The 27,433-nt window shown below is 42.3% G+C and overlaps 2 protein-coding genes across 2 annotated transcripts; both read left to right on the forward strand.

Moving 5' to 3' along the window:
* Positions 1-1,817: 1,817 nt before the first annotated feature.
* On the forward strand, positions 1,818-9,460 carry LOC113021105 (adenylosuccinate lyase). The gene is made up of 12 exons (XM_026165553.2): positions 1,818-2,039; positions 3,622-3,825; positions 3,913-3,957; positions 4,268-4,347; positions 4,459-4,630; positions 4,729-4,775; positions 4,887-4,977; positions 5,089-5,158; positions 5,237-5,384; positions 7,894-8,074; positions 8,389-8,565; positions 8,711-9,460. The coding sequence occupies exons 1-12, from the start codon at positions 1,896-1,898 to the stop codon at positions 8,795-8,797; spliced, it is 1,446 nt and encodes a 481-aa protein (XP_026021338.2). The 5' UTR covers positions 1,818-1,895; the 3' UTR covers positions 8,798-9,460.
* Positions 9,461-14,019: 4,559 nt separating this feature from the next.
* tmem150b (transmembrane protein 150B) lies at positions 14,020-19,672 on the forward strand. The gene is made up of 6 exons (XM_026163720.2): positions 14,020-14,181; positions 16,871-16,930; positions 17,076-17,143; positions 17,328-17,455; positions 17,581-17,758; positions 19,171-19,672. The coding sequence occupies exons 1-6, from the start codon at positions 14,102-14,104 to the stop codon at positions 19,380-19,382; spliced, it is 726 nt and encodes a 241-aa protein (XP_026019505.2). The 5' UTR covers positions 14,020-14,101; the 3' UTR covers positions 19,383-19,672.
* The last annotated feature ends 7,761 nt before the right edge of the window (positions 19,673-27,433 follow it).

The following is a 27,433-nucleotide window of genomic DNA, read 5'->3' on the forward strand; positions in this document are numbered from 1 at the left end:
ACTATTAGATAAAGCATGTGGCATCCAGTGGTACCTATCTGGCCACACATTGCAAATCTGCTACATTGAAATAAAGCTGCCCCAGGGGAAAAATCCAGAAGAGATAAAATCCACTAATTGGCATTTACTGTATCTATATACACTCATGATTCTTCTGATGCAGTTTTGGTTTCAAATTAATGGAGGTTGATAGTGATACTTACATGAAATTGACGCCAAGAAAATCAGTGTCAGTGAACCCAAGGAAGCAGACGTGTTGGAAGTGGGATAACACTGCCATCTGGTGAGCAAGTGGGAAACTTTTTGTTGCTAATGCACAACCAAGTCCTGTAGTGGTACTTCTGAGTAAAAAAATCTCATAAAATATGTATGTGGGGTAATCAGGTTGTTAGTTTTTAACTGTTGCAAATCGGCAACGCCTGCCTCGAGAGGGTTAATCTTTTTCTCTTCCACAGCATGTCTTCATCCTGTCTTCCTTCTCTCACCCCAACCGGTCGCAGAGGATGGCCGCCCCTCCCTGAGCCTGGTTCTGCTGCAGGTTTCTTCCTGTTAAAAGGGAGTTTTTCCTTCCCACTGTCGCCAAAGTGCTTGCTCATAGGGGGTCATATGATTGTTGGGTTTTTCTCTGTATGTATTATTGTAGGCTCTACCTTACATTATAAAGCACCTTGAGGTGACTGCTGTTGTGATTTGGCCGTATATAAATAAAATTGAATTGAATTGAAAATTGAATATAAATAGTTTTTCAAACAACAAACAACAAATTTTATTTTCCAAAATAACAACAACAGAAGGTAGTTGTTTCAAATTTTTCTTGAATATTATACGTATTAAAAAAAGCTCAAGACACTACAATAGGCCAGCAGGAAGAAATTCACACATTGAAGGAAGCTGTAGATCCACATATGATAAAGCTGAAATTTTTGTTGAAATAGTCCTGATTTATCTGTTTCTTTTGGGGACACTCGGCAGTTCCAGAGTTGCATTTTATTAAAATAATAATAAGAAAAAAAAATAAGGAACCCCGTGTATACCCTATACAACAATACACTGAAAATTTGACAAATAAAATAGATGAAATTGCATTTTTTGTGAGTTATTTAATATTAGATAAATGCAACTGATAAGCACAGATTTTTCATCATTCTTATATGCTTGGGTCAGCGGTAATGGTAGCAAAGCTGTCTTTGCCTGCAGGGGTGCGGAAAGGATTTTCCAGGGTGCGGAGCTGGGTCTCCAATTTAGTGAGCCTGACCTCCAGAGCTGCAAATATGCAATATGCCTTAAAAGTATCATTATTACCTAACGAGGCAGAGAAGTAGCGAAAGATCTGACACACTGAGCATTGAGGAAAATATTGGAGCAACAAGTGAAGGAGCCACTGGCTCAACTACAATCTATAATAAGCTAGAAAATTCAAAAGGACAAAGTGAATAAATAATGTGAATATAATTGCCAAGTGATTCAACGAGTTTGACTTTTTGCTGGCAATGTGGACCAAGCTCTCATAACGTGCCAGAATATCTTTCTGGAGCTGTGGCATCACCCTCAGATGCCACAGCATCTTGTGGCATCATTTCATGGACTCACCATAAACAGCTGTGAGAGTGCCACTAGGGATGCCACAGCTTGGTGCTGAGGGCACAAAGAAGAAGCAGAGCCGTTTCACATAGAAAAGTCTACGAGATCAAAGGCTGACTTCTTGGCACAAAATGCATTCAAATTACACGAAATAAGGTAGGTGTTACTTTCGCAGTCCACTAGGGGCCAGTAATGCAACTGTAAGTTTGTTCAACTGCTATAAAGAACCCCAGAGGAAGAAGAAAAAGAGCGGGGCGGGGGAAAGAAGCTGAAGACCCTGTCGCTACCCCGCAGTGTTCACTTTTCTAGCAACCATGGCTGGAGCAGAAGAGATGAATAAGTATCGCTCACCTCTGGTGTCCAGATACGCCAGCAAAGAAATGAGCTACAACTTCAGCGACAAAAAGAAGTTCACCACCTGGAGGAAGCTGTGGATTTTCCTCGCCAAAGCTGAAAAGGTTTGATATAGTCCGCGACCTTTACAGAGCCTTATCAAGTTTCCTGCTCTAAACATAGTTATAAGGAGGTCTTAAGAGTCGTGCGCATGCTACCCGGTGCTGACTGAGCAGACTGCTACCATACAGTAATCAGTGTCTTTGTCTGGAAGTCATAGGTCATATTTTAAATGAACATCTGTCAACATTATTATGAGATTCTATAATTGAAAATCTGCAGTTTGTATTTTCCCATCGCAGAGCCATCGTGAGCTTCGACACGCATGCGTACATGTTCTGAATTATTTGAACAGCTGCTGCTCTCTCGACAGCGAATGTTCCTGTGATGAACGAAAAGCTCTTCAAGTGGGAAAATTAGTAACAGTTACTCTGGCTAAATGCTGTTGTGTTTGTGCTCTCTTCTCTACTGAGGTTTTATTTGACCTGTCTGACCTATGACCTATGATATTTGCAACTTTTCATATTTAAAACACAATGTTAAATCTAAATGTTAAATATTAAATCTAAATGTGTAGGCTAACATGCAAATTTATTGTATGGATCAACGGAAATACCAAAATAAAAGCTTTCCGAAAACCTCCGGTGCAAAAGTGTGCCGGTAGTGGTCAGACACGTTCTCACTCCCTAAGCCTAATATTTTACGCTAGGTGACAAATCGTCAACATTATATGCTTTCTGGTACCCAACACGTTCCTACATGACGGCATCGGAAAAAGGAGAGCACATGAGAACCGTTTGGACTCAATCTACACATGTTCGTTCATTTTCTGAAAATCGCTTTGGAAAACACTATTTTACATCATTTAACAGCTAGTTATGGTTAGGGATAAGTTTGGTTTAGGGCTGGAACACATAGCTGGAACGTCTATTACGACGGGACCGTCATTCCACTGGAATTCAGCCATAACCCGGCGGGAAAATTAGTAACAGTTACTCTGGCTAAATGCTGTTGTGTTTGTGCTCTCTTCTTTACTGAGGTTTTATTTGACCAGTCTGACCTATGACCCCTTTGACTGGAGCGAGGTACTCGATTATCTGGAACCAATCTGTAGTGCTGTAGGAATCACGTGACTACGGTGTCCCAACAGAATACAGTCCAGTCTAATCAGCATATTGAGCGCCTGTGCCTCCTCATGAGGACAGCACATGATGATCAAAACTGGAGAAAAGACATGCTGACAGACTAATGACTAATAAACAGCAGGCTGTTTGCTATCAGCTTAGCAATGCAAGTCACAGTGTGACTTTTACCCAAACGTCCTTTTCATCAACAGAAGAGCCAATGCTGCAAATATGTGTATTTATAATAAAACTTGTATTTATATAAAAACATATATTTCCATTTGTAACTGTTAATAAATGAATATCTTAAAAGTAAAAAACTGTATTATCAAGAGTCAAAAAGCTCCACATAAAAAGCTTATAAGTAAACTCTGAAAATGAATGAAACCCTGCAGGAAATGGTTCAGAATTCATTCTGTAACTACAAGCACTTTTGTTTTGCCAGCTCTAAACTTTACGAGTTGCTTGTAGGAACTCTTCCTGTTTGTCATCATGTCTCTGTGTTCAATGTTCTCCTCCTCAGGCTCTGGGTCTGCCCATCACTGATGCTCAGATTGCAGAGATGGAGAGCCATGCAGAGGACATTGACTTTGCCATGGCGGCTGAAGAAGAGCGAAAGCTGAGGCACGATGTCATGGCGCACGTCCACACCTTTGCACACTGCTGCCCCACAGCTGCTCCCATCATCCACCTCGGAGCTACGTCATGCTATGTGGGAGACAATACTGTAAGTATGACTATTGCATAAATAAACCCAGCAGTGATGAGTTTTGACTCTTTAAAGCTTCTCATGTTTGTCGTTTCTGTTCTTCAGGATCTCATTGCATTGCGTGATGGCTTCAACATCCTCTTGCCTAAGGTGAGACTCACCTGTTTGTCCAGAAATTCTATGAAAACAGTGCAAATGAATATATTAATATCAAACAAGCTTGTCAGCTAGTTTTTTGTTTTTACAGTGTGTCCATTTAAAAAACAGGGCATTTTCATTGAATTGAATTCATGAAAAAATATATTTAAAGATGACAGGACAGGCTATCCAACATGTTGGTTACATTTATTATGCATCTTCATTGCTTCTGGGAGCTAAAAATCAAAGCTGGTTTGTAGCCCACGATGTAAAATAAGTTTGACACCCTGATTTGATCATTAAAGGCTTGTTTTTCCTGCAGCTGGCCAGAGTCATCGACCGGCTGGCAAACTTTGCAGAGGAATACGCCGACCTCCCCACGCTCGGCTTTACACACTTCCAGTGAGTCCGACTGCAGCTGCAGTGTTTTCATAGGCCTTCATCAGACTGATGGAGCGGTCTAACTTTGATGTCAAACACACCCACTGTGCCCCTCTCCTGCTCTCTGTACAGGCCTGCCCAGTTGACCACAGTGGGGAAGCGAGCATGTCTGTGGCTGCAGGATTTGGTGATGGATGTGAGGAACCTGGAGCGAGCCCGCGATGATCTACGTTTCCGTGGAGTCAAGGGGACCACAGGCACCCAGGCCAGCTTCCTGCAGCTCTTTCAAGGGGACCATGACAAGGTATAAACAACCATAAGAACCACGTGGGTGCTTTCTGAAGTCCCACAGCACCGTATTGTGATGACTTTTTAATGTCAGTTTTCCTTTTGTGCCACCAGGTGGTAGAGCTTGACAAGATGGTGACAGAGATGGCTGGCTTTAAGAAGTGAGTATCAAACTCCTGTCTCCAATATTGGCTGACATGTTTTTATAACATGGTCCAAGTAGGAACAGTTTGAAACACAGGCTATAACTCATTTGTTCCATTCTTATCCAGAGCCTACCTGGTGACTGGACAGACGTACAGTCGCAAAGTGGACATAGACTGCCTGTCCAGGCTCGCTAGTTTGGGAGCTTCTGTGCACAAGGTGAGGAAATGTCTACATTTAGTGGTGGTTAAAGAAACTTGGGTCTTGAGCTCAGGATTTTCAAAAAGCTGATGTAACTGAGTCTAAACTTTATACTGTCGTCTGCTATAGATCTGCACAGACATCCGCCTGCTGGCCAACCTAAAAGAGATCGAGGAACCTTTTGAGAAGGAGCAGATTGGTACGTTCGCTCATTCAAAAGCACTTTTTACCTGTTAAACTGTGCCTCAGCCTAAAGCTTTGCCTGCTCCTCTTCCAGGTTCCAGTGCTATGCCCTACAAGAGGAACCCCATGCGTGCAGAACGCTGCTGTAGCTTGGCCCGACATCTGATTGCGTTGGTGGCCGACCCCCTGCAGACTGCCTCAGTCCAGTGGCTGGAGAGGACACTGGATGACAGCGCCAACAGGTCAGCCAACACAGACACACTTACACTGCTGTGAATTTGGTATGATGCAGTTCTCCTCTGTGAAGTAGATATTACATCAGTGTGGAAGTATACAATAAATAGTAGTGAACAATGATTCCCAATTACAGGATTTGTACGGGTGCTTGAAATCCTTAAAAATGCTTGAATTTTAAAAATTTTCCAGGTCAAGTTATATAAGAATCAGTCCATTCACTGTCTGAACAGAGTTTCGTCATGTTACTTTTGCACTTTTTTGCATGTTCTGGCACATGTTGTTATTACATGGCTTGATTAAGGTACACATTAGGCTGATATCTGGGGCCAGAGCTGAAACTGTTCTTGGCCAGCAGTGTGTCTACAACTGGCCCGTGGCTGCACACCACCTATGGATGGCCCACACACCACAAAGAATGACTGCCTTTTTGGTGGCCCAGCTCAGGTTTGCCAGAGGTAATCCACACATGGGCCAGCACAGGACCACCAGTGTGTATGCAACTGGCCTTGTGCTGGCCCATGTGTGGGCCACCTCTGGCAAACCAGGTCTGGTCCACCAAAGGGCCGTCATTCTTTGTGGTATTCGGGCCATGTGTAAGTACATTGTGTGGGCCTGATCCGGGCCATACCAATTTTGCTATGTGGGATTATGTTCAAAGCCTGTTCCAGTCAGTGCTGTTCTCCATGACTGTCTTACTGTGCATGATGTTATTAGCACAAACACTTTAAAGATAATCATTTAGGACTTTAACAATAATACAGACAACAATGTAGTTAAACAACTTACAGTTAGTTTTATTGAGAATTAACTTTAACCTGTTAGGCCTCCAGGGGTTTTCTGAGCTTTTTTTTTTTTTTTGTTTCTTCAAGTGGAGATGAATATCTTTACAAGTTGATTTGTTCACATTTGCACATCTTAATTATTAAGAGAAATGTTTTTTTTTTTTGCTTTTGTTTTTTTTGAGTTTGTACACTATATGCATATAACACAACCATTTCCTTTCTCAGTATTTTTATGCAGTGTGTTTTTCTCTATTTTAAAGGGGGGAAAAAAGGACATTTAAGTTGACCTAAGACAGATCTTCCCAAAGTGTGGGGCCCGCAGAGCCATTGCAGGGGGGGCGCGGTATGAAAAGCAAAAAAAAAAACAAAAAAAAAAAACCCAACGCTTGGACACTGCTAGGAGGGGCCGCCCACACTAACGCAAAGCAGGAGATGAAGCATCGCTGAATATGTTTTCCCACGCTGGGCTCTCCAAATCACAGACAAACAGTATCCCACAGCTGTTTGTGTTTAAACCCATTTTGCACAGAGAGGCTTTTTTGAAAAATGCATTGATAGCAATGTTGAATATTATTACACAGGAAAAAACAAACCAGCTACACGTAAAATAATCACACCGTGACGCCTCTGCCTTTCTAAATGGATCGACAGTAACTGTGTGTGTATATGTAAGCGTGTAAAACCTGAAGATAGTCAGAGACAAAATACTGTTAATCTATCTGCCATTCTGCTATTCATCTCATGTAAACAATAACGTGGCGCACAGCGTGACGTGAAAAAAGGCACATACCATTGACATTGCGTGACGAACTCTGTATTCCTCGTCCACACTTAAACGCAAAAAAGGAGTTTTAAAAAAATCTCTGTTCTCGGTGATTCCAAACGCCGTTTACTTGTGGACAAAACAGCTGCGTTTTCAAAAATACCCGTGTATGTGTGCACGTAGCGCAAAAGAGTTAGTAGTTTATTTCCTTACTACCTGTAATTTATTGCAGATTACTTGTATTTGCTTAATTGTTTACTAAATATTTGAGGTGTGAAAGAAAAACGCAATGGAGCAAAATATGGGTGTGTGTGGTTGGAGGATGTGTTTATGCGTGTGCGCGAGAAGGGGGGGGGGGGGGGGGTCGCGAACATTTTTCTTGTCAAACAAAGGGGACCTAGCAAAAAAAGTTTGGGAACCACTGACCTAAGATGATTTGTTTTAATTTTTACATGGTCTTACTAAGGTGATGCTAAGTGAAACATGCATTATTTTATTTAATTTTTTTTGGTAATCTACTGGAAAAGCTTGAAAATGGACCTTGAAAGTGCTTGAATTGGACCCTGAAAAATGCATATGAACCCTGCACTTAGGAGTGGGTGTCCCAAGTGGAGGGCCACAGTGACTGTCCACTTTTTTTAAGGAGACTGTTTTTAAAAGTGGATTTCTCCTTCATTTTTTCCACTGACTCTTCAGGAAATCCATGAGAGTTTGAGGCCTTGAACAAAGCCAAACAGCTAAGAGAGGAATTGTGGCCATGAAGGGAAAATGGAAGAAAACCTAAAGGGGGGAAAAAGAAAAGAAAGCAAGAGTAAAACACGATGTACATAATTGCGTTAATGGTTAAAGAACTACACATCCTACAATGCATTGCACATTGTTACCCAGGATTCAGTGGTTGAGTAAAAAGCTGTTACTTGTGATTACTGATGGTTTCTTTCCTCTCTTCTCTGCCTTGCTCCTGTGCAGGAGGATCTCCCTGCCCGAGTCCTTCCTGACAGCAGACATCATCCTCAGCACGCTGCAGAACATCACAGAGGGTCTTGTGGTCTACCCCAAAGTCATTGAGAGACACATCCACCACGAGCTGCCCTTCATGGCCACAGAGAACATTATTATGGCGATAGTGAAGGCAGGAGGCAACAGACAGGTAGGAGAAAATGCCCTGTGAGGAATTCTCCTCTGTGAGTAAGAATGGACACATTAATAATAGTTTTGAACATAACTGGATGAATGCATTTTTGCTTGATCAGGAGAGATGGTTTACTGGGCAGAAAATGCCAGCGGTAACCAGAAAAACAGATGACTGAAGTGAGCTCATCTTACTGACTAGTAACCAGTGTTTTGACCATTTAAATGAAGAAGCTGATTACCAATAACCAGACCTGACATGGAGACCTAACAACATGGCTGTTAAAGTCAGCTCCACCTTAATGTTTCTGTTTTTTCCTGTGTCTCCTTCAGGAGTGCCACGAGAAAATCCGTGTTCTCTCCCAAGAGGCAGCAGCTGTGGTCAAACAGGAAGGTGGAGACAATGACCTGCTGGCCAGAATCCAGCGAGACCCCTACTTTGCACCCATTCTAGGGCAGCTGGATGCTTTGCTGGACCCCAAGACCTTTATTGGGCGTGCTCCACAGCAGGTACAGCATGAACAGCCTTATTTTTGTTCAGTCTGACAACAGATGAATGTTTACAGCCAAGCTGCAGCTCCCCTATTACTGCAGCTGTGTCTGTTGACCCCCTTTGATGATAGTTTGTTTTCTTGTTCCTGCTCCTCTTCTTCAGGTGAAAACGTTCCTGGCTGAAGAAGTACGCCCCCTACTGGAGCCGTATAAGGCCAATATGGACGTCAAGGTTGAGCTTGTGCTTTAAAACATCAGTGATGTCTTGAGCTGGTTTTATGGTCGAGCAGAGTTTGCTGTCCACTCCACTCTAGGGACTGACCGTCTGTCTGCCTGGAGCGAGCTCTGTTGTCAGATGGAGGCAGCGCACAAAGTGTGTGGTACAACCAGCGTGTGGGCCGCTCTTGCTTGTACTGTTGTTGGTCAACCAGCCGCGGTGGAGAGAAGTTATAACAGATGAGATGAAGCGAGACTGATAAAAACAGTAAAATGGGGGGGGGGGGGGCTATCCATAACGTGAAATTTCAAGTTGTGTATTTCAAACTAATTTCAAGCTAAAATTTAGTCATGGCTCTGCCAATCAGGAAGGTCTGTTGAAGGTATGTTGTGCTTTTCTATTTTTTTATTTTTTTTTGGTTACCGGGAAGAAGAAGGTGGAAAGCATCAGCTGCACAATACTCCAGCTGCTGGTCATTAATGAGTTAACCACTGTGTATTTTCACACTGGATTTACAACTGATGAAATCTTGTGTTGCTAAAAGAATCGCATGACATTATCAGCACAACAGTAATTTGTTCTTGTTGACTATACATTGATAGGCAACTGGTGCTATTGCAACCTGCCTGGTTGTTTCATTTGTCATTGACACAGTATTATTGTTTGCTTGAAATAAATAAAACATAAATGCTAAAACTGTTTGGGGTGAATTTATTAAAGCTATGCCCTCTTTATAGATGGGAAGCAAACGTTCTGAGTGCATGATGGGGTTTAACAACATTCGTCATCAGCTGTATCCTTTTGTGTCCAAATCTATCATAACACTGACTCGAAGTCCTTTAAACAGATGAAGTCAAGTTGCTTTATCTCACACTCCACTACATAATTTGCCAGTAATCCATTTTTTGTGTCTATTATGCATTTTTTGACTTGTTCATCACCATAATAATGTTCTCTGTGGCCATGAAGGGCAGCTCGTGGCGGATGTGTCTCTCGGTGACTTTGGGGTAGACCACAAGACCCTCTGTGATGTTCTGCAGCGTGCTGAGGATGATGTCTGCTGTCAGAAAGGACTTGGGCAGGGAGATCCTCCTGCACAGGAGCAAGGCAGAGAAGAGAGGAAAGAAACCATCAGTAACGACAAGTAACAGCTTTTTACTCAACCACTGAATCCTGGGTAACATTGGGCGACCTTGGCTCAGGAATCGCATCTGTAACCGGAAGGTCGCCGGTTCGATCCCTGGGCTCTCTGTCCTGGTCGTTGTGTCCTTGGGCAAGACACTTTACCCTACTTGCCTACTGGTGTTGGCCAGAGGGGCCGATGGCACGATATGGCAGCCTCGCTTCTGTCAGTTTGCCCCAGGGCAGCTGTGGCTACAACTGTAGCTTGCCTCCACCAGTGTATGAATGTGAGAGTGAATGAATAGTGGTATTGTAAAGCGCTTTGGGTGCCTAGAAAAGCGCTATATAAATCCAATCCATTATTATTATTATTATTATTATTATTATTATTATTATTATTATTGTGCAATAAACACTGTATCACAATCATGAGTCTTAATTGTAGAGATTTACACCAACTCTGGACTCCATATTCATCAACACAATCTATCATGACGTCATTTGAAGCTCAGCCAAGCATGTCTCACTTATAGCTGGTTAAATGTTTTAGTTATAATCTCACCACTTCAACCAGTAATCTACTACTTCCAGCTGGTAAACCATTTAACAGCTTTGAGTGACCAAATTCACCTTTCATGATGTTTACTTAATAAATAAAACAGTGTTTGCACTTTTATCTTGCTTTTAGTTAATGTTAACCCATATTGCCACTCATAGCTATACTTTTAGCAAATCATACTTTTTTCTTTTTTTTTTTTTAACCACCCAGTCATGGTTTATTTAACCAATACCATTTTCAAATTTGTTGACTTTCACTCAGGTGTTCAAACATTTTTTACAGTAGAGAAAATTTCTTCATGTAAAACCTGGCTAACGCAGAAGCTAAACTTGAGCTACCTAATCCTAATTAAGAATCATTGTTCCCTACTTATTGTATGTGTCTACATTAATGCAACATCTTTTTCAAAGTTCAGAGTTATAGCATCACATCAAATTCACAGCTGTGTAAATGTGTCCGTAGTATCTGTACAGTCAGGACCTGGTAGCATGCACATGATTATTAAGACCTTTATTCTCTGCAGACCCAAGAAAAAAGACATGTGGACTGCATCATATTTTCCTACACTCTCATCTGGTTGGGGGTTCCTTTTCTTGATTTCTGGAGAGAACGTATTTATCAGTTCCTCGGTCAAAAGGAGTTTGAACTCCAGGTACTGGGAGGAGTTCTTTTTAGAATTTCAGAGTTCTCTCTGAAGCCACGAGTTGGAGTAAAAGCTTCGCATGTTTGTTGTTTGTTTTCTTCTGAATCTCATTGCACTGCATGATGGTTTCAGCATTCTCTTGTCTTAAGGTAAGACTCACCTGTTTGCCCAGAAGTCACACAGGTGAGTTTGACATCCAGTTATGCATCCCTTAGATTTTGGAGTAGCAACAGCAGTATTCTTTCTTCTTCTTTTTTCTCCTGACAAAAACAAGACGATAGTTAAATACTAATGTACGAGGACAAAACCTGTGATGAAACTATCGCTGATTTAAAAAAGAGATGAGAATGTTCTACAGGGATGAGATCCAATCAGAATTGAAAGTGTGTAGAGAAGCGGGGTGATTTAAGATAAGATAAGATAACCTTTATTAGTCCCACACGTTTTTAGAAGTTAGCCATGCACAATTTGATCTGTTGCCAACAAACAGGGTGGTGGAAACTCCTATGCTCCCAGTTTCTCATGAAAAGTTGCCTACCATAGCAGTATAGTTTTGCAACATGGCATTTGGGTCTTCTAACTAAAATAGGAACATAAATAGCACCATCATTGCCAGACCTGGCTCACATCTGGTTGACATACACCCTGCCATGACACCAGTCAGTCAGAAGTGCCAGCTTGATGCCGGATCTGGGCCAGACCTGTTTTCTATGAGCCTGGGCCACATAAACCAAACCAAAATCGGCCAGATGTGGCATGCCATTACACAAACAGTGCCATCTACGCCAGGCCTGGCCCATATCTGGATGACATACCACTTACCATGCCAGAAGTCAGCCAGCAGTGCCAGGTTGACTCCAGCTCCGGGCCAGACCTGTCTGCTATGTGGGTTCAGGAGTGCCATGAGATGATCATGTTCAAGAGTCAGCAGCTGTGGTTAAACAGGAAGGTGGAGACAATGACCTGCTGGCCAGAATCCAGCGAGACCCCTACTTTGCACCCATTCTAGGGCAGCTGGATGCTTTGCTGGACCCCAAGACCTTTACTGGGCGTGCTCCACAGCAGGTACAGCACAAAAAGCCTTATTTTTATTCAGATTCTGGCAACAGATGAATGTTTTCAGCCAAGCTGCAGCTCTCCTATTACTGCAGCTGTGTCTGCTGCCCCCTTGGTGACTGTGAGGACTGTTAACAAACTAATGGTATAAAAATGGTTTTTTTTCTCCCTGCTCTTCATCTTCAGGTGGCAAAGTTCCTGGCTGAAGAAGTACGCCCCCTACTGGAGCCATATGAAGCTAATTTGCACGTCAAGGTTGAGCTTGTGGTTTAAATCCTCTGCAGTCAGGGGATGTGCCAGCGTGTCTCATGACTGATTAAAGATTTTTATTATTTTATTATGTTATTTTATTTATTACTTATTTATTTTGTCCATTTCAACTGTTTTTTTTTAAATGACAAAAACCAACAAAACAAACAAACAAAAAATACATATATCAATCACCTGGATCACCTGTTGAGAAAGGAAAAAAAGAGAAAACAAGCAACAAAAAAAAGAGAGCAATATAATAAACAACATCACGATGATCTATGTGAATATAACAGTAAATACTAAATATTGAATATTATTGTAAGATCGACAGCACACAGTGTGCTTTGAGGTAGGAGCCAAAAAGGGTGTAGTTTGTGTGAGCACCCGTGTGTACACCTGTGAGCATGAGCGCACTTGTATGTAACAGGTTCCTTCATGTAATGATCTGCTAGAGGGTGTGTGTGTGTGTGTGGGGGGGGGGGGGGGGGGGGGGGTACAGCCCCGTCCTCCAGGGCATGAAGCAGGTATGGAGGAGATCAAGACTCCAGACATCCAGAGGCCCCCAGAACACAAGAGACCAAGGAAGACCAACAGAGGGGCAGCTGCGCCACTGTCCCAGTAAGAGCTGAGGAGAGTCCTAGATGAGGGGTCACTCAGCAGCTGTGGAGCAGAAGCCAGGGGGGGTTGCAGTGACGCGCCCATGAGCTCCGCCGGCAGCCAGCTGCGCCAGAGTGACCGAGCCCCAGGCCGAAAAGCCAAGGGCACCCCGAAGGGGCCCTAGCGAGCCCCAGGCTCCAGGCCCCTACAAGCAGCGACCAGGAGTGAGCCGGTGCGTACCTGGACACCCATCCCTGGACACAAAGAACCACCGATGTCTGAGGGCATCTGGAGACATACATAAATAGACACTGTACACACAATCACACTCCCCAAGCGTACTCTATAACCCAGGTCTAGGTACCCTTGCCCCTGGAGGGGGAAACTACACCCAGACCCAGGTAGTGTTACCCTCTTCCCTGGGGTGGAGAGAAGCAGACCACCCCGACTTCCGCAGCAGCAGGGAGGCCCCACAATCAGACGGCCAACTCCTCCTCCTAGCCCCCCCGCCCCAACAGGCAACAGAGTAAGGGGTTGTGTGAAGACTCCAAACCTCCCTCAGCCCGCTCATATGTAGTGTTGATGCATGTGTGTTCTAAGGTGCATTTAAAACCCAGGAGGGCATGGAGCTACCTGCCCGAGAGCAGCAGGTAAGCGCATAGCCCCTCCTGATAGCCCTCAATGTCTACGTGTATTTAAAATTGAGTAATACACATCACATATTCTCCATAACCAGTGTGATCGTATTTGCTGAATGTTGTTGGAGAAAGTTGAGTCATGATTTTGATTGTGCAATGTCATGGAATAGCGTCCAATATGTCATGTCCTAGGGTCATTATGGGAGTGGTGAAGTTACTGAGTTACTATTTAAAAGCTAACAGAGAGCTACCATTCAACCTGCAATCAGTCATCCCTCATCACAGAGTGAGTACAAATGCCTCCTCTTTCACTCATTGTTACTCTAACTTAATGTTTTGGTGTTGTAAAACTGTTACTTTTAGCCACGCCTTCTGCTGTAGTCGATATGTTCTTTAATAGGTTTCTTTTTTACAGTTCAAACTTTGTTTTGTAGAGAAGGTTGCTTTGATTTTGTTGTATCTATCTCCACATGCTCTATAGCAGCATGCAGCTGTGGGCATTGCTCCCCGTCTGCCTGGCTTTCTTTGGCACTGCAGGCATTTGGACTGTGTGAGTGTTTCATTTCCTTTCTTAACTCACTTCTCATAAAATGTTTTACCTTATTTCTCAAACCCAAACACATTGGCAGTGGTCTTTATTCAGACCTCTTGTCTGTGTAAATCAGTACAGCAAATGTGGACGTATTCACAACCCATGTGTTGTGCTGGTATCAATAAATGCAACTATTCATGCCTTGAGGTTGAGCTCAGTCATGCCTCTGTGAAAAGCTGTGGGCAAGCAAACTGATAAAGACATAAAACATGCAGTATAGGTTATCTATAAGGTTTGTCTTCAGTTTAAAGTACATATTTAGCTTAGGATAGGTGCCTAAAGGTACTTTATATTAAACATCTTGCTTCCACGCCTGCAGGATTTGCACTACATCTCTCTGTGAACTTTCATTTTGATGTTAGCTATACAATTGTTGATTAAAATATATTTTATAAGATGTGTTCCAATCTAACCAAGACCACATTAAAACTAAAAATAAGAAATATTACATGTTTTTTCTTGTAGTATATGCATGTGTTAGGTATCCCTCAGTTAGTTATTTAGTTGATTACCACCATGTTGGACCAACTTTTACTCTCAGAACTGCCTAGGGTCTTCATGGTATAGATGCATTATACATTAGCTTTAGCACTAACACACTAACTAGATTGCTAAACTAAATTATATTGCTAAAAGTATTTACACGTTTAGCTTCACATTCATGTGAACTTGACTGATATCCCATTTTTAATCCATAGGTTTTAAAATGATGTTGGCCCACCCTTTGCAGCTATAACAGCTTCAACACTCCAGGAAGTCTCTCCATGTTTATGTGAATTTTTGAGCATTTTTCTTTTTTTTTGTGTCCCGTTTGGATCTTTAGCCATCAGAATTGTTGTCTTAAGGCCATGAAAGATGCCAAGCGGATTTATTTTACCAAGTGGATCATCATGGCCTTGCCATATTGGTCCATTTGATTGACCTTTATTATAATTATGAATTTATTTTATTTTCAGTTGCTACAAACGGGACAGACATGACTGGAGGATAGGACAGGGAGAAAGAATGAAAGAAAGAGAGGGAGAGAAAGAAAACCAAAGGGGAGAAGAGACGGTGAGAAGGGGGGAAGAAAGAAAAAAAAACAAAAAAAACAAAAAAAAAAACACCTGGGTCACCTGTATGGAGAAAAAAAAACAGAAGAGAAAGCAAACAACAAAGAGCAACATAATAAGAAAAAAAAGCACCATCACAATAAACTAGCTAGCAGTAGATATCAGTAGATACTAAATAATAAACGATATTGTGCAGCACGCAAGATAGACAGCGCACAATGTGCTTTGAGGCAGCAGCCAAGAAAGCTGTAGTCCGCGTCTGTGAATACCCGTGTGTACACCTGTATGCACACCTGTGTGGATCAGCATGCTTGCATTCCAAAGGTTTCTCCATGTAATGATCTGCTAGGGAGTGTGGGGGGGCCACAGCCCCGCCCTCCAGGGTATGAAGCAGGTATGGAGGAGATCAAAACTCCAGACATCCAGAGGCCCCCAGAACACAAGAGACCAAGGAAGACCAACAGACGGGCAGCCGCGCCACTGTCCCAGTAAGAGCTGAGGAGAGTCCCAGATGAGGGCTCATTCAGCAGCCGCGGAGCAGAAGCCAGGGGGAGTTGCAGTGATGCGCCTGTAAGCTCCGCCGGCAGCCAGCTGTGCCTGAGTGACCGAGCCCCAGGCCGAGAGGCCGGGGGCACCCCACCTCCGAAGTGGCCCGAGCGAGCCCCAGGCTCCAGGCCCCGATAAGCGGCCACCAAGGAGTGAGCCGGTGTGTACCCGGACGCCCACCCCCAGACACCATTTTTCTAGAAGCACATTTGTGAGGTCAGACACTGATGTTGGACGAGAAGCCCTGGCTTGCAGTCCCTGATCGAATTCATCCCAAAGGTGTTCTGTTGGGTTGAGGTCAGGACTCCTGTCAGGCCAGATATGTTCTTCCACAGCAAACTCGCTCACCCATGTCTTTATGGACTGTGCTTCGTAAACTGGTGTGCAGTCAAGTTGGAACAGGAACCATCCCCAAACTGTTTACACAAAGTTGGGACCATGAAACTGTCCAAAATGTCCTGGTATGCTGATGCATTATGAGTTTCCTTCAATGGAACTAAGGGCCTGAGACCAACTCCTGAATAACTATGCCATAATCAAAACCACCAAACTTTGCACCTGGCACATTGCAGTCACAGTCGTTCTGCTGGCATCTGCCAAACCCAGACTTGTCCATCAGATTGCCAGACGGAGAAGTGTGATTCGTGTCTCTAGAGAACATGTCCTCATGTCCTTATGTTATATTAAATTCTCTCACAAATGTTTGTAGAAGCAGTCTGCCTGCCCAGGTGCTTGATTTTTTTCTACTCGGTCCTGGTGGTTTTCAGGTGTTTACACATCTGTCTGTGTGTGCACTGAGTTTAACATGAGAGCATGACAACTATAAGGGAAAATGACTAAACTTATCAGATTTGGGGATGACATTAAAATGAAGACTGTGCAAGAGCTTGGCATGGTCACAAGCAGTTTTACTCAAGTTTGGGAATCTGCAATAATAAGTATGCTTGGCTTCTCAAACAGTTATATATGTATATAAAAAATGTTTAATCATACCCTTGCAAAGGCACAAACATTCAGCAGTCACCAACAGCCTTATTTCTTTCCATCAGATTTGCAGTAGCTGTAACAAATGGATCAGTCAACCTAACAGAGGGAATCCCGTACATCAGGTCGGTGTAAATCCTTTCTGTTCCAAGAGCCGAGTACAGAATAAAGGACTTAAACTGAAATAACGGTGAACTGGCAGGCTGCTGTCGTCATGTTCACAGCCTTAAAGGAACCTCGTGATTCACTAATTTGTCTTTCTGCTGCTAGCCAGTGTGGCACTTCCAACCCACAGAGCTGTCTCTTCTCCCAGGTCTGCAACATCTGCTGCTTTTTAGGTAAAAATTATTCAAATAAATATCCCAATATAGAGGAAGAGTGCTTGCTATCTGATTTCCCTAATTAGTTCATTTAAATTCAACAGCAGCTGCCATTTGTCAGAGCTGTAGTTTCACTTTGATTCTCTGCAGCTTTGGTCATTTTTCGCTCGTTTCGTAACCACCTTATGTCCGTGTTTCTCAGCCCTGTGGGTCGTGGCGATCCGTTTCCAGCAGGTCAGAGACTATGGTGATCACGGAAAAGGCAACATTGCCAGCATTGTTTTAGGATTCACCTCCTCCATATCGATCTCCGTCACCGGGAACTTCCAGGTAGCACTTTTATCTTGTGAACTTGTTTTACTCTGTTAAAGATTAAAACTTTATCCGTGAAAAATAACATGAAGATGACTGTATGCTAATCAAACTCTCCACTCCCCTCTGCTTGTCCTGTGTAGCAATCAGTTTTAATGATTATTCACACTGTGGGAGCAGTCCTGGCTTTCTTCCTTGGCCTGGCCTACTTCTGGGTACAGCTGTATCTAACTTATCGGGCTCAACCATCGCAGGACCGATGGTGGGTGGGGCCTGTCAGGGCGACCTTCTGCATCATCTGTACCGTCACGGTTATTGTTAGTATCCTTCCTGTCTTCAAACTCCTTCATGCAATCCAAGATAATGCTTTTGCCCATAGTAAGAATATTCAGTTGTGGAGAATTTTTAAATTTGTATTTATTTATTTATTTATTTTAATTTTTTTTACATTTTAAGAACATTTTCAGTTATTTTAATTTTAAAGAATATGTCCAGAATGAGCTACCTATTTCTATATCACCTAACTTCAAAATATATCTATTAAATTAAGATTTTTCTTTAGTTTTTTTTAAAACTTATTGTTAATGCAACTATCCAGTTGTCCAACCACATGGTTGCCACTTAATGTATTTAGAAGACACGGTAAAGACAACCTGTAAAGTTCAAACTGAGCATCAGAAAGGGGAAAAATGGCGATTTAAATGTCTTTGAACATTGAATTGTTGTTGTCGCCAAACATGCTTGTTTGAGTATTTCGGAACCGCTGATCTGCTAAGAATAGGAAACTGAGGGTATGATTCACGTGGCTCACCAAAGATAGACAACAGAAGACTGAAAAAAACGTTGTCTGGTCTCAATTTCTGTTTCTATTCAAATGGTAGGGTCAGAAATTGGCACAAATAACGTCAAAGTGTGGCCCAATTCTTCTTTGTATCAAAGGTTCAGGCTGCTGGTGATGTAATGGTTTCTGTTGCTACACTTTGGGCCCATTAGTATCAAATGACCATCATTTGAATCCTACAGTCTACCCTTTTTCACCACAGCGTACTAATTTTCACTTTATCCTACCAGTGCCATGTCACGAAGCTCAAATCATCAAAAATTGGTTTGTTCAACCAATTCTCTCAAAACACATGAACAATCACCAGATCTCAATAAAATAAAGCACCACTGCATGTTGAGGAAAGGGACATTTACATCATGGATGTGCAAACGACAAATCTGCAGCCACTGTGTGATGCTGTCACGTCAATATGGAAATCTGTACTATGAATACAATTTAAGCGGATAAAATGGGTCCAACCCAGTACTTGCAAGGTGTACCTAATAGAGTGGCCAGTGAGTGTTGATACGTTTGTTTTAACACTGTATTTCTAGTGCATTGCAATAAGTGTTGAGGACCGCTGTAGATTCATGAAAAAATACTGATACATGCAGTATTTGCTGTGACTGTGGTTTCCCATTTCTTTGAACTTTTTTAAATGACTGAATTCTCATTGAGCTCATATTGAACCGTACTGTGTGAAGAGCTATTTCTCACATGCATTTTAAATGAGCCCTCTCACTGCTGTGACTATACATCCCTATACACAGACAGTGTTTGGGCTGAGAATAAACACTATAGTGTCTGAAAGCATCAATGAAGCAGCAACTAGTGTTAGGCTTACTATTGAATTTACTCTGATGTGCGGTTGTTCAGCATCGTGCTCCTTAACTGCTCTTCTCTCCTTCAGTGTCCATTTTCCACATCACAGGCTTTTCCTCTGGAGCTGCTGCGTGTGAATGGATTCTGGTGATGTCGTTCTTCTGCCTCTTTGGCCTTTTTGCAGCCGAGTTCAGACACATCGACTGCCACAGCCTCACCGTACAGAAGCAAATGTTTACGAATGACCTCAGCCACGCATCAATAGAAATGAATGGTTATGTTATAAATACAATTAGCTAAAAACACTGTACTGGATCTGTGTGCTAGTACACATGGTTCAGAATGCATTATGTTCGGTCATTATATATAGAACTGCTTTTTAATTTATTCGCATGTTTTCCATTTTGAAGACTCAGTACGGCAGATCTGTTTCATGATCTATGACAGCATCTTTTGATGTGATTCATCATGTTTATGTCATTACTATCATTAGTAAATTATTTTACTATTACACAGTCAACTACCATACGGGCAGCATTTTCTATTTATAAATTTTTAGAAGAATTTCAAATAAATAACTTGGGTACAGAGATGCGTGTCTATCCTTTTATTATTTTGAAAATTTTGTGAATGCTAGTTTTAGGTTTTGTTCTCGTGTTAAATACAGAAAATAGACAAAAATCAGGTACTTCTTCGTCCCATACAGCAATAACCACAGACTAACACATGATGGCGCTGTTTAACAATCTTAATCTGCTACAACAGCCTCTACATGATCCCTCTCTTATTATTTAAGCCACTTCTTAAAATCATTCATATACCCTCTTTTCCTCTCTTGCGTTTTCTTATTTTCATCTTCATGATGTGAAATCAACTGGTGATTGCACGCAGTGAAAACCAGTGAACATCAGCTCTTTTTCTGCAGCATTGTCCACCTGTCAGCTGGAGGAAGCTTTAAAAGGAGGATGGCGGTATGGAGGAAATGTTGAGTTATTGAGAAAACGAGAGAAACAAAGGCCTTCATATGGCGTAACACACGAGAGAGTACTGTAAGATACATTTAAAATGGTTCATTCTTGAGTTTTACCTGCACTTTAAACTTCCTTTTTTATAATTGTCAGAAACACCACCGGCCAGCGGGGGTGCTGTTGAGCATTTCTGGCTGCTGATCATTGGGCCGCTGGGAAAATGCACCTCTGGTGGCATGCCAACATGTTTTTTTGTAAGATACCTCCAATTTAGAAGGAGGTTTCGCATTCACTGCAATTTGTCAAGGCTATTTGCAGCGGGCAAAACAATGAAGCTCTCATAGCTGATGCTGATAGTGGGAGAGGTCCTACTCTTGGCTCCAGCATGCAAACTCTTTCTCTCATCCAAGTTCTTTATTTATTTTAGAATATTATCTCAGGGTCTGTTGGTAACATCTTGGTCATGCTTTGTGAACATCAACATATCTAATTTTGTTTGTATCTTTATTTATGTCAACAAAAAATCACTAGGGGTATGGTCGAGATGGGAATAGTGGGCCCCCGGTGTCCTGCTATGTTTCGGGAGCATTCTTTCACATACTCCACACTGTGTGATGTAACCAGAGGGGGGCTTTGATGAGCGGGCACAGGGAGCAGACGGACAAGCCCGGAATTCTATGGGAATTTTTCAAAGTGCTGTTCATTACCAGTGTTCCTGCTGCAGGCAGCATGCAGGGTTTGAACATTACAGTCTCATGATCAGGGCAGATTAGAAAGAAGATTTAACTTCCTGACGTTACTCCAAAGTGCATGATTTAAAACAAGTTCACCCCTTATGCCGGTCTTTTTCTGCTTATGCTGAAATAACAAAAATGCTCTTGAGTTCTTGCTGCTTATAATAAGGAATTCAGAAGGAGGCCTTTTGGTGCCAAAACACCCTTAACCCTGCTGTTTTCATTAGTGAGTATAAAAGGCTCCTGATAAAGTAATAAAAACTCATAAAACCACCAGTAGCGACATGCAAAGACTGGGAGGCCCTTGATGTAAATGTCAGAAAAAAAGGTCTGGATCCTCTATTGTAATATGGGAGAACATGGTTTATGTGGTGCCTGCCTTGTTGCTTTTGACTTTGAGTCAAGAAGAAGGTAAGAGCACACTTGCTCTCAAGGCCCGCGCTGTAATCTCTCCCAACACCTGCTTATGCCCTAGTCTGTCTTATCCTGGCAACAGCAGAAACAAAAGCACTGCTTTCCTATTGCGGAGCGGAGTAACTGCCTCCAAGTTCACTATCAGACGCAACCGGCAACCCTCGGACGCTCCGGTCTCTCTTTAACGCTGGTCTTATCATCGACGAGCCAAATCCTGTGCACTTCACATCGAAAGGCCTGCTCTATCAGCGAGACAGCAGAATCTGCCAGATGAAGGCTCAGGGAAAGGACTGGGAGTAAACTGTTTGAGGAGAACGGTTGGTGAGTCCAATACATAGGAGACGGACACAGAAGAGAGATGGGATTGTCCAGAATTGAGAGATCCACAAGCAGATACAGAGACCTAGTGACAAGGAAGAGAGTCCCAGAAAGATGGAGTGTGAGTGATAAAGATGGAAAAATAAGAGTGGGCACCAGCAGCCATGATCTCACCCTCTGCTCCGCTCTTTGGCACCGTCTTCCAGAAAACTGCCCTTTCGCTGAAAAATGCCAAGTGCACCACATTCCAGCAGCCACACAAAGGCCCTCCCTCGTCTCAGCTGCACGGGCACAATCAGACAAGGGATAATTATATAATTAGGCTGGCTGGTGGCAGACAGGGACTCTCAGATGGTGTGTTGGTGTGTCATATTTACGTTATCAGACAATGAGGAGAGTTTGGCCTTATCAGAGGAGGCAGCGGCAGAATGTGTGTGTGTGGGGTGTGTGTGCTCCAGCTGCGGCACTTAGGACCAGATTGTCACGATAGAGAATAATAGTGGGTCGATAGAATGACCTTCACTCCATGGCAGGGCAGGGATCAGAGAATGTGATATGTGACGACGAGGTGGGGACTTTTTTGGGGGCTCCAACAAGCTCCATTCTCCAGGACTGAAAAATTAGGACAAAGTGGAAAGGCTAAAAATTGCAGTTCTTCGAATGTCTACTTGAAGCTGAGTACAAAAATCAAACCTTTGCTGCTTTTTTACAACCTGGTCTTAGATTTTTTTAAAGGCCTTTTCTATGACTGAGGAATGCTGACCAGTGCTGGGTGTAACGAGTAATCACATTACATATCTCTGTAACACTATAATATGAAGTTGCAGCTACTAAAAATAGAATTATGTTGTTACTTGAGAGGCACAAGTTTATCCATAGGGCTGTTCGATATAACGATATTTATCGGATGACAATATAAAAACATCTATCGTTTCATTTTACGTGGTGTCGCAAAATAAACTGTTTACGGCAATATTTTTTCATCGTTTTGATCGTCACTGTAGTGACTATATTAATTTGTTAAAGTTCTCTCTTTCTCTTATATTTAATATAACCACACTACGGACGGACAAGCGCCTGTTTTTTTGCGTTGTCGTTAGCAACATAATCTTTTCACAATAAAGTTCAAGATCCTGTTGAGACTTTTCAAAATAAACGGAATCACGTGAAACAGTATGCAGAGTCTTTACGGATGAGAAGCAAAAAAGAGTCGTCAGGTGCTAAAAAATAGGTTAAAACATTCGACTCCAGATACATGACGTCCAGCTGGAAACACTTCATGCAAGTCAAGCTGCCCGAGATTCACAGAATTTACAGAAAATGTGAAATTTTTGTGATTTATATCGTTATCGGGACGATAGATGTCTTATATCGGGATATGAGATTTTGGTCATATCGCACAGCCCTATTTATCCATAATCTGTTTGATGGGTAGACAAGTTAAAACTCCTCTGCAGGACAAAGATAGCAGAGGAGTAGAGATGTACACATGAGTTTGAATTTGTTTTGCAAAACAACAAGAATGTGACAGTAATATGCAAAGTGTGTGCAGAGCAAAAACAGCTATCCACCTCTATGCTAACAAGACACCAGCTAGCACCGAGCATTTGCAAAAGCAAATGTTACTATCCATCATGCTAACCCCAACATGGAGAGCAATGCTAAAGCTAAATGCACGTCAAACTTCATCAAGCAGTCACAGGTTTATTTTCAGCAGGTAGTAAAAGAAAAAGTTTCCTTCTAATATTGTCGGTCTTTACCTTACAATGTGAAGCTCCTTGATATGACTGCTGTTGTGAATTGGCACTATATAAATAAAAACTGTTGAAGTGTCACTTCCTAACTCAAGTTAAATGTTGCTCTTGTTTTTGTTTTTAGAGCAAATAATAGTTGAATAAACACAGACACCGCTGTCTTTGCAGTTAACAAGCAAACCATCCACCAAACCTCTGCTCCAATTTGGGTCAATGAAACTTTTTGTGTTATTTTTATGTCACTGATTGCATGATGCACCTGTACAAGAATACGCTGTGCAAACTAAGGCTCAAGTCAAACAAGTCTAGAGATTGGTCAGTGATCATCTGGGAGCCACCGACTGCAAGTGGAAAATCTGTACTCCTCATGGAGTATCCTGACATTTGCTATGTGTAGCTGGTTGCTGGTATACACAATACACTGAAAACCTCTTGAAGATTTCTTTGATTGCTAGCAGATTGACACGGTCACCTGCAGTTTGCAAGAAATTGTTTACCTTCAAAGTTAAGTTACGTTGGACTTTTTAAAAAGTGTGTGTTGTAGCCAAAAGGTCCAACTTTTACTTTGAAGGTAAACAGTGTCCATTTCTAGTTTGCATCACGCTTTTTCATGTTTCACTAAATAGGCCTGTGGCCAGCAAATGTTTGCAGACGAATAGGCCTTTTCTATGCAAACGGTAGGTAATCATGGCAATTTGTTAGTGACCAAGGCAGAAAGATAGAAAGTTTTTGGTGCAGCAACCTTTTTGCAATCAATTTCATCTGGTGCCAGCCAATAATATCCAGCAACCACTCACGAAATATATTTTTCCCTAGTGGAGCTCACCAGGGTGTTGCCAACCAGACTTGAAGCCTGTGGCCAAGGCCTATGATTTGTAGTATTTGCTGATAACTCCAAGCTGTTACCCAATTATGGTCACTTATGGCAACAAGAATGCACGAAACAATGGCTTTCACCTAGTCTTTCCACTTGGAAGTTATCTTGAAATGCTGGGCATGTATTTGGGCAGTTATTTCAAGTTATAGATAGTTATAGATACTGATGGGAAATTTTTGAACATGTGGACTTAAACCACCAATCCTCTGATTAGCAAATGGGTGACACTTCCTATAACCCAGAGCTGTTCTTCTATAACAGCTCTGCTCACATCATGGTGGACATGATGACTATCTTTTATATCCAGTCTGTGGGGTCCACCAACCACACATAATATAAGAAAATTAAAATTAAACATTTCACCTCTGAGAACCAAAACGGTATCAGGGGTTCGTAACCATGTTTCAAATATTCTTCCCTAAATTGTATTAAACATGTTTAAACATGTGAATATTCGGGTGTTACATTTGGCTAAATGTAGAAACGTATATAGTATTTTAATGCAACATTTATTATTATTTTTTAATTATTATGAAAATGTAGCTGGCTGTGACTTGTCCTAGCTGGGGAATCACAGCACCAAATGACAGCGACAATTCACAGCTAAACAGACACGACCACCTCTGCCCTCTAGTTGAGGAAGAATCTTCTCTCCCAGACGAGAATTAAGCCAGTGTCTCTCTCTGCTGGCCACCGGCCAACAATCTCCCCTTGCGCCATGGCCTTGGCTTTGGGTGTGTCTCCAGTTGCACGGGACAGCACAAAATAGACTATTGTTGATTGCACAAGACAGAGAGCCAGGGGAAGGAGGAGGGGCAGTGGCAGTGGTGGTGGTGGGGACTGGAGGTGGTGGGAGGAGAAATTCACTTTTAAGAAAGGACCACATGGACAATGAAGAGCAACTCCCCTCCTACTTACGTGGATACGCACTGATGAAGAGCTGCTGGCCACACTCCTTTGCCATCATTCAATTTCTTTACAGGTGCACTTTGTTTAGAGGAAAGTCTGAACCTTGTTTCTGTATTCTTATGCAAAACTCGTACAACAACAAAAGATTATTTTTGTCTTACCTGGATGATTTAGCCGAGAGTATTTCTTGGCAGAGAGCAGTAACTTCCTGGATTCCTTGACTTCCTGGTTGCCTGCATCTCTGAGACAAAAAGACATCTGCATCCAGCCTGAAATATAATTATATTTAGGCTTTGCAACCTTTGGAGTGTAGCCCAACTGTTACTGAATTTTTGATGTCAATATTGACATTTGAGCTTTTTGAAAAAAGAAAGTACTTAAAATAAAGCACCAGTCTTGGCTGATGTTTTGGCCTGGCTAAATTATTGGTGAACCTCAGTAAGTGGCTCAAAACATCCTTGAGTAGCTATGAGTGTGCCGAGTGCACGTAGAAAGGCCACAGCCAGCCAACAGGTTTGAACCCAGAAGCTTCTCAGAGCACGCTAATGGCACTGTCCACTGCAGCACTCTGCTTGCTCATAGGGTGGCTCCTGGAAGATATGTTTCTACCATCTTTGCTGTCACAGAAACATTATATAGATTTCAACTCAGGATTCTTTGTATATATGTATATATATATTTTATTTAATTGTTTTCTACTACAGGACACATTCACCCATTCGCACACACATAGGTGACTGTAGCTCAGCAGGCAGAGCAGGTCATCTGCTAATCAGAAGGTTGTCATTTCAATCAATCAAATGGAGCACGAATGTGTGAACGTTAGATAGAAAGCCCTTAAGCATAAAAAGGTGCTTGTGTGAAATGATTAATGAGGTACATTGTCTTGAGTGCTTCAGTAGAGTTGAAAAGTACACACGCATGCTTTTAAATATTTTGTAAAAGTCACACTTGTGTGCTGTGTGATGCATCAAAGGCAATTTAGGTTTCATCATCTTGCCCAAGGAAACTTTGACATGTGGTCTTAAGGAGGAATTGAATCATCAACCATCTGATTAGTAAATGACCGGCTCTAACTGTCTCCTCATATTTCTCTCTCCTGTCATCATGGTGCCTATGTCCATCTTTTATATACACTCTACGCACAGTCCTGAAGCCCTCAGCAATTATGTGCTTGAATGATTATCAGCCTGTTGCACTAACACTGGTAATCATGAAATGCTTTGAGAGACTGGTGATGACATCTATTGAGTCTCCATCCCCGTTGACCTGGACTGGCATCAGTTTGCTTATAAAACCAGCAGATGGACTGAGGATGACATCTTAGGCAGGACACCCTGAAAACCCTAAGACCTATGTGAGAATGCTGATTGTTGACCTCAGGCAACCTGGTTAGCAAGCTGCTGTCACTGGCTCCGGCTTCGTAGTTGGATTTAAAACTTCCTCTCCAACAGACCACAGCACATGAGACTTGGAGGCCTCATCTCATCCAACATCATCCTCAGCACTGGCACTCCCCAGGGCTGTGTTCTCAGTCCACTCTTATTCAGTTTCCACACATCTCTACACTCCTATTTATAACAAAAATTTCACATACAAGTTTGGAGACGACATCGCCGTGGTGGGGATGATAACCAATAACAATGAGGTGACCTACAGAAAGGAGGTCCAAGCCCTCACATCCTGGTGTCAGAACAATGACTTGCTCCTCAATACCAGCAAGACAAAGAAGCTTGTCATTGACTTCAGGAAACATAAAAAGGATACATCCTATGCCAGTCCGGCGATTGATAGATAAGAGGTGGAACAGGTGGAGACACACATACATTCACATACATTCCACCTTTTTTCTACAGTCCCTAAGAAAAACTGGACACAGAAACTCCTCACCAACTTCTACCAGTGCACCACAGAAAGAAATGTGTGGTGAAGTTCTCCAGCTGCACCTCAGAGGAGAGAAAAAACCTGAAGCGGATCACCAAGACTCCAGAAAAGGTCATCGGTGCCCCTCTCCCACCTCTGGATCATATCTACTCTGTCTGAGTGAAAAAACAGAGCTGAAAAGATCAAGTCTGGCTGCACACACCCTGCACAGTGTCTTTTTCGATTCTCATCTTTTCCCGCCTCTCTGGCAGGTTCAGGGTCATAAGAGCAGGAACAGAAAGACTCAAAAACAGCTTCTTTCTGAGGGCCTCAATTTTACACTTTCACATGTTGTGCACCTTAGTTTTGCACTCTCATAATTTGTACATTATTTATTCACAATTTCACAATCCAATTCAAACAACTTAGCAATAGACAGGTAAGTACCTCCCACGTCCTTATTTTTCTCATTTTATTTTTTTCTATATGCTGTTGGGCTCCTGCAACCCTGAAT

Source organism: Astatotilapia calliptera, chromosome 4 (genome assembly GCF_964374335.1).
Source record: "Astatotilapia calliptera chromosome 4, fAstCal68.1, whole genome shotgun sequence".
NCBI classification, from domain to species: domain Eukaryota; kingdom Metazoa; phylum Chordata; class Actinopteri; order Cichliformes; family Cichlidae; genus Astatotilapia; species Astatotilapia calliptera.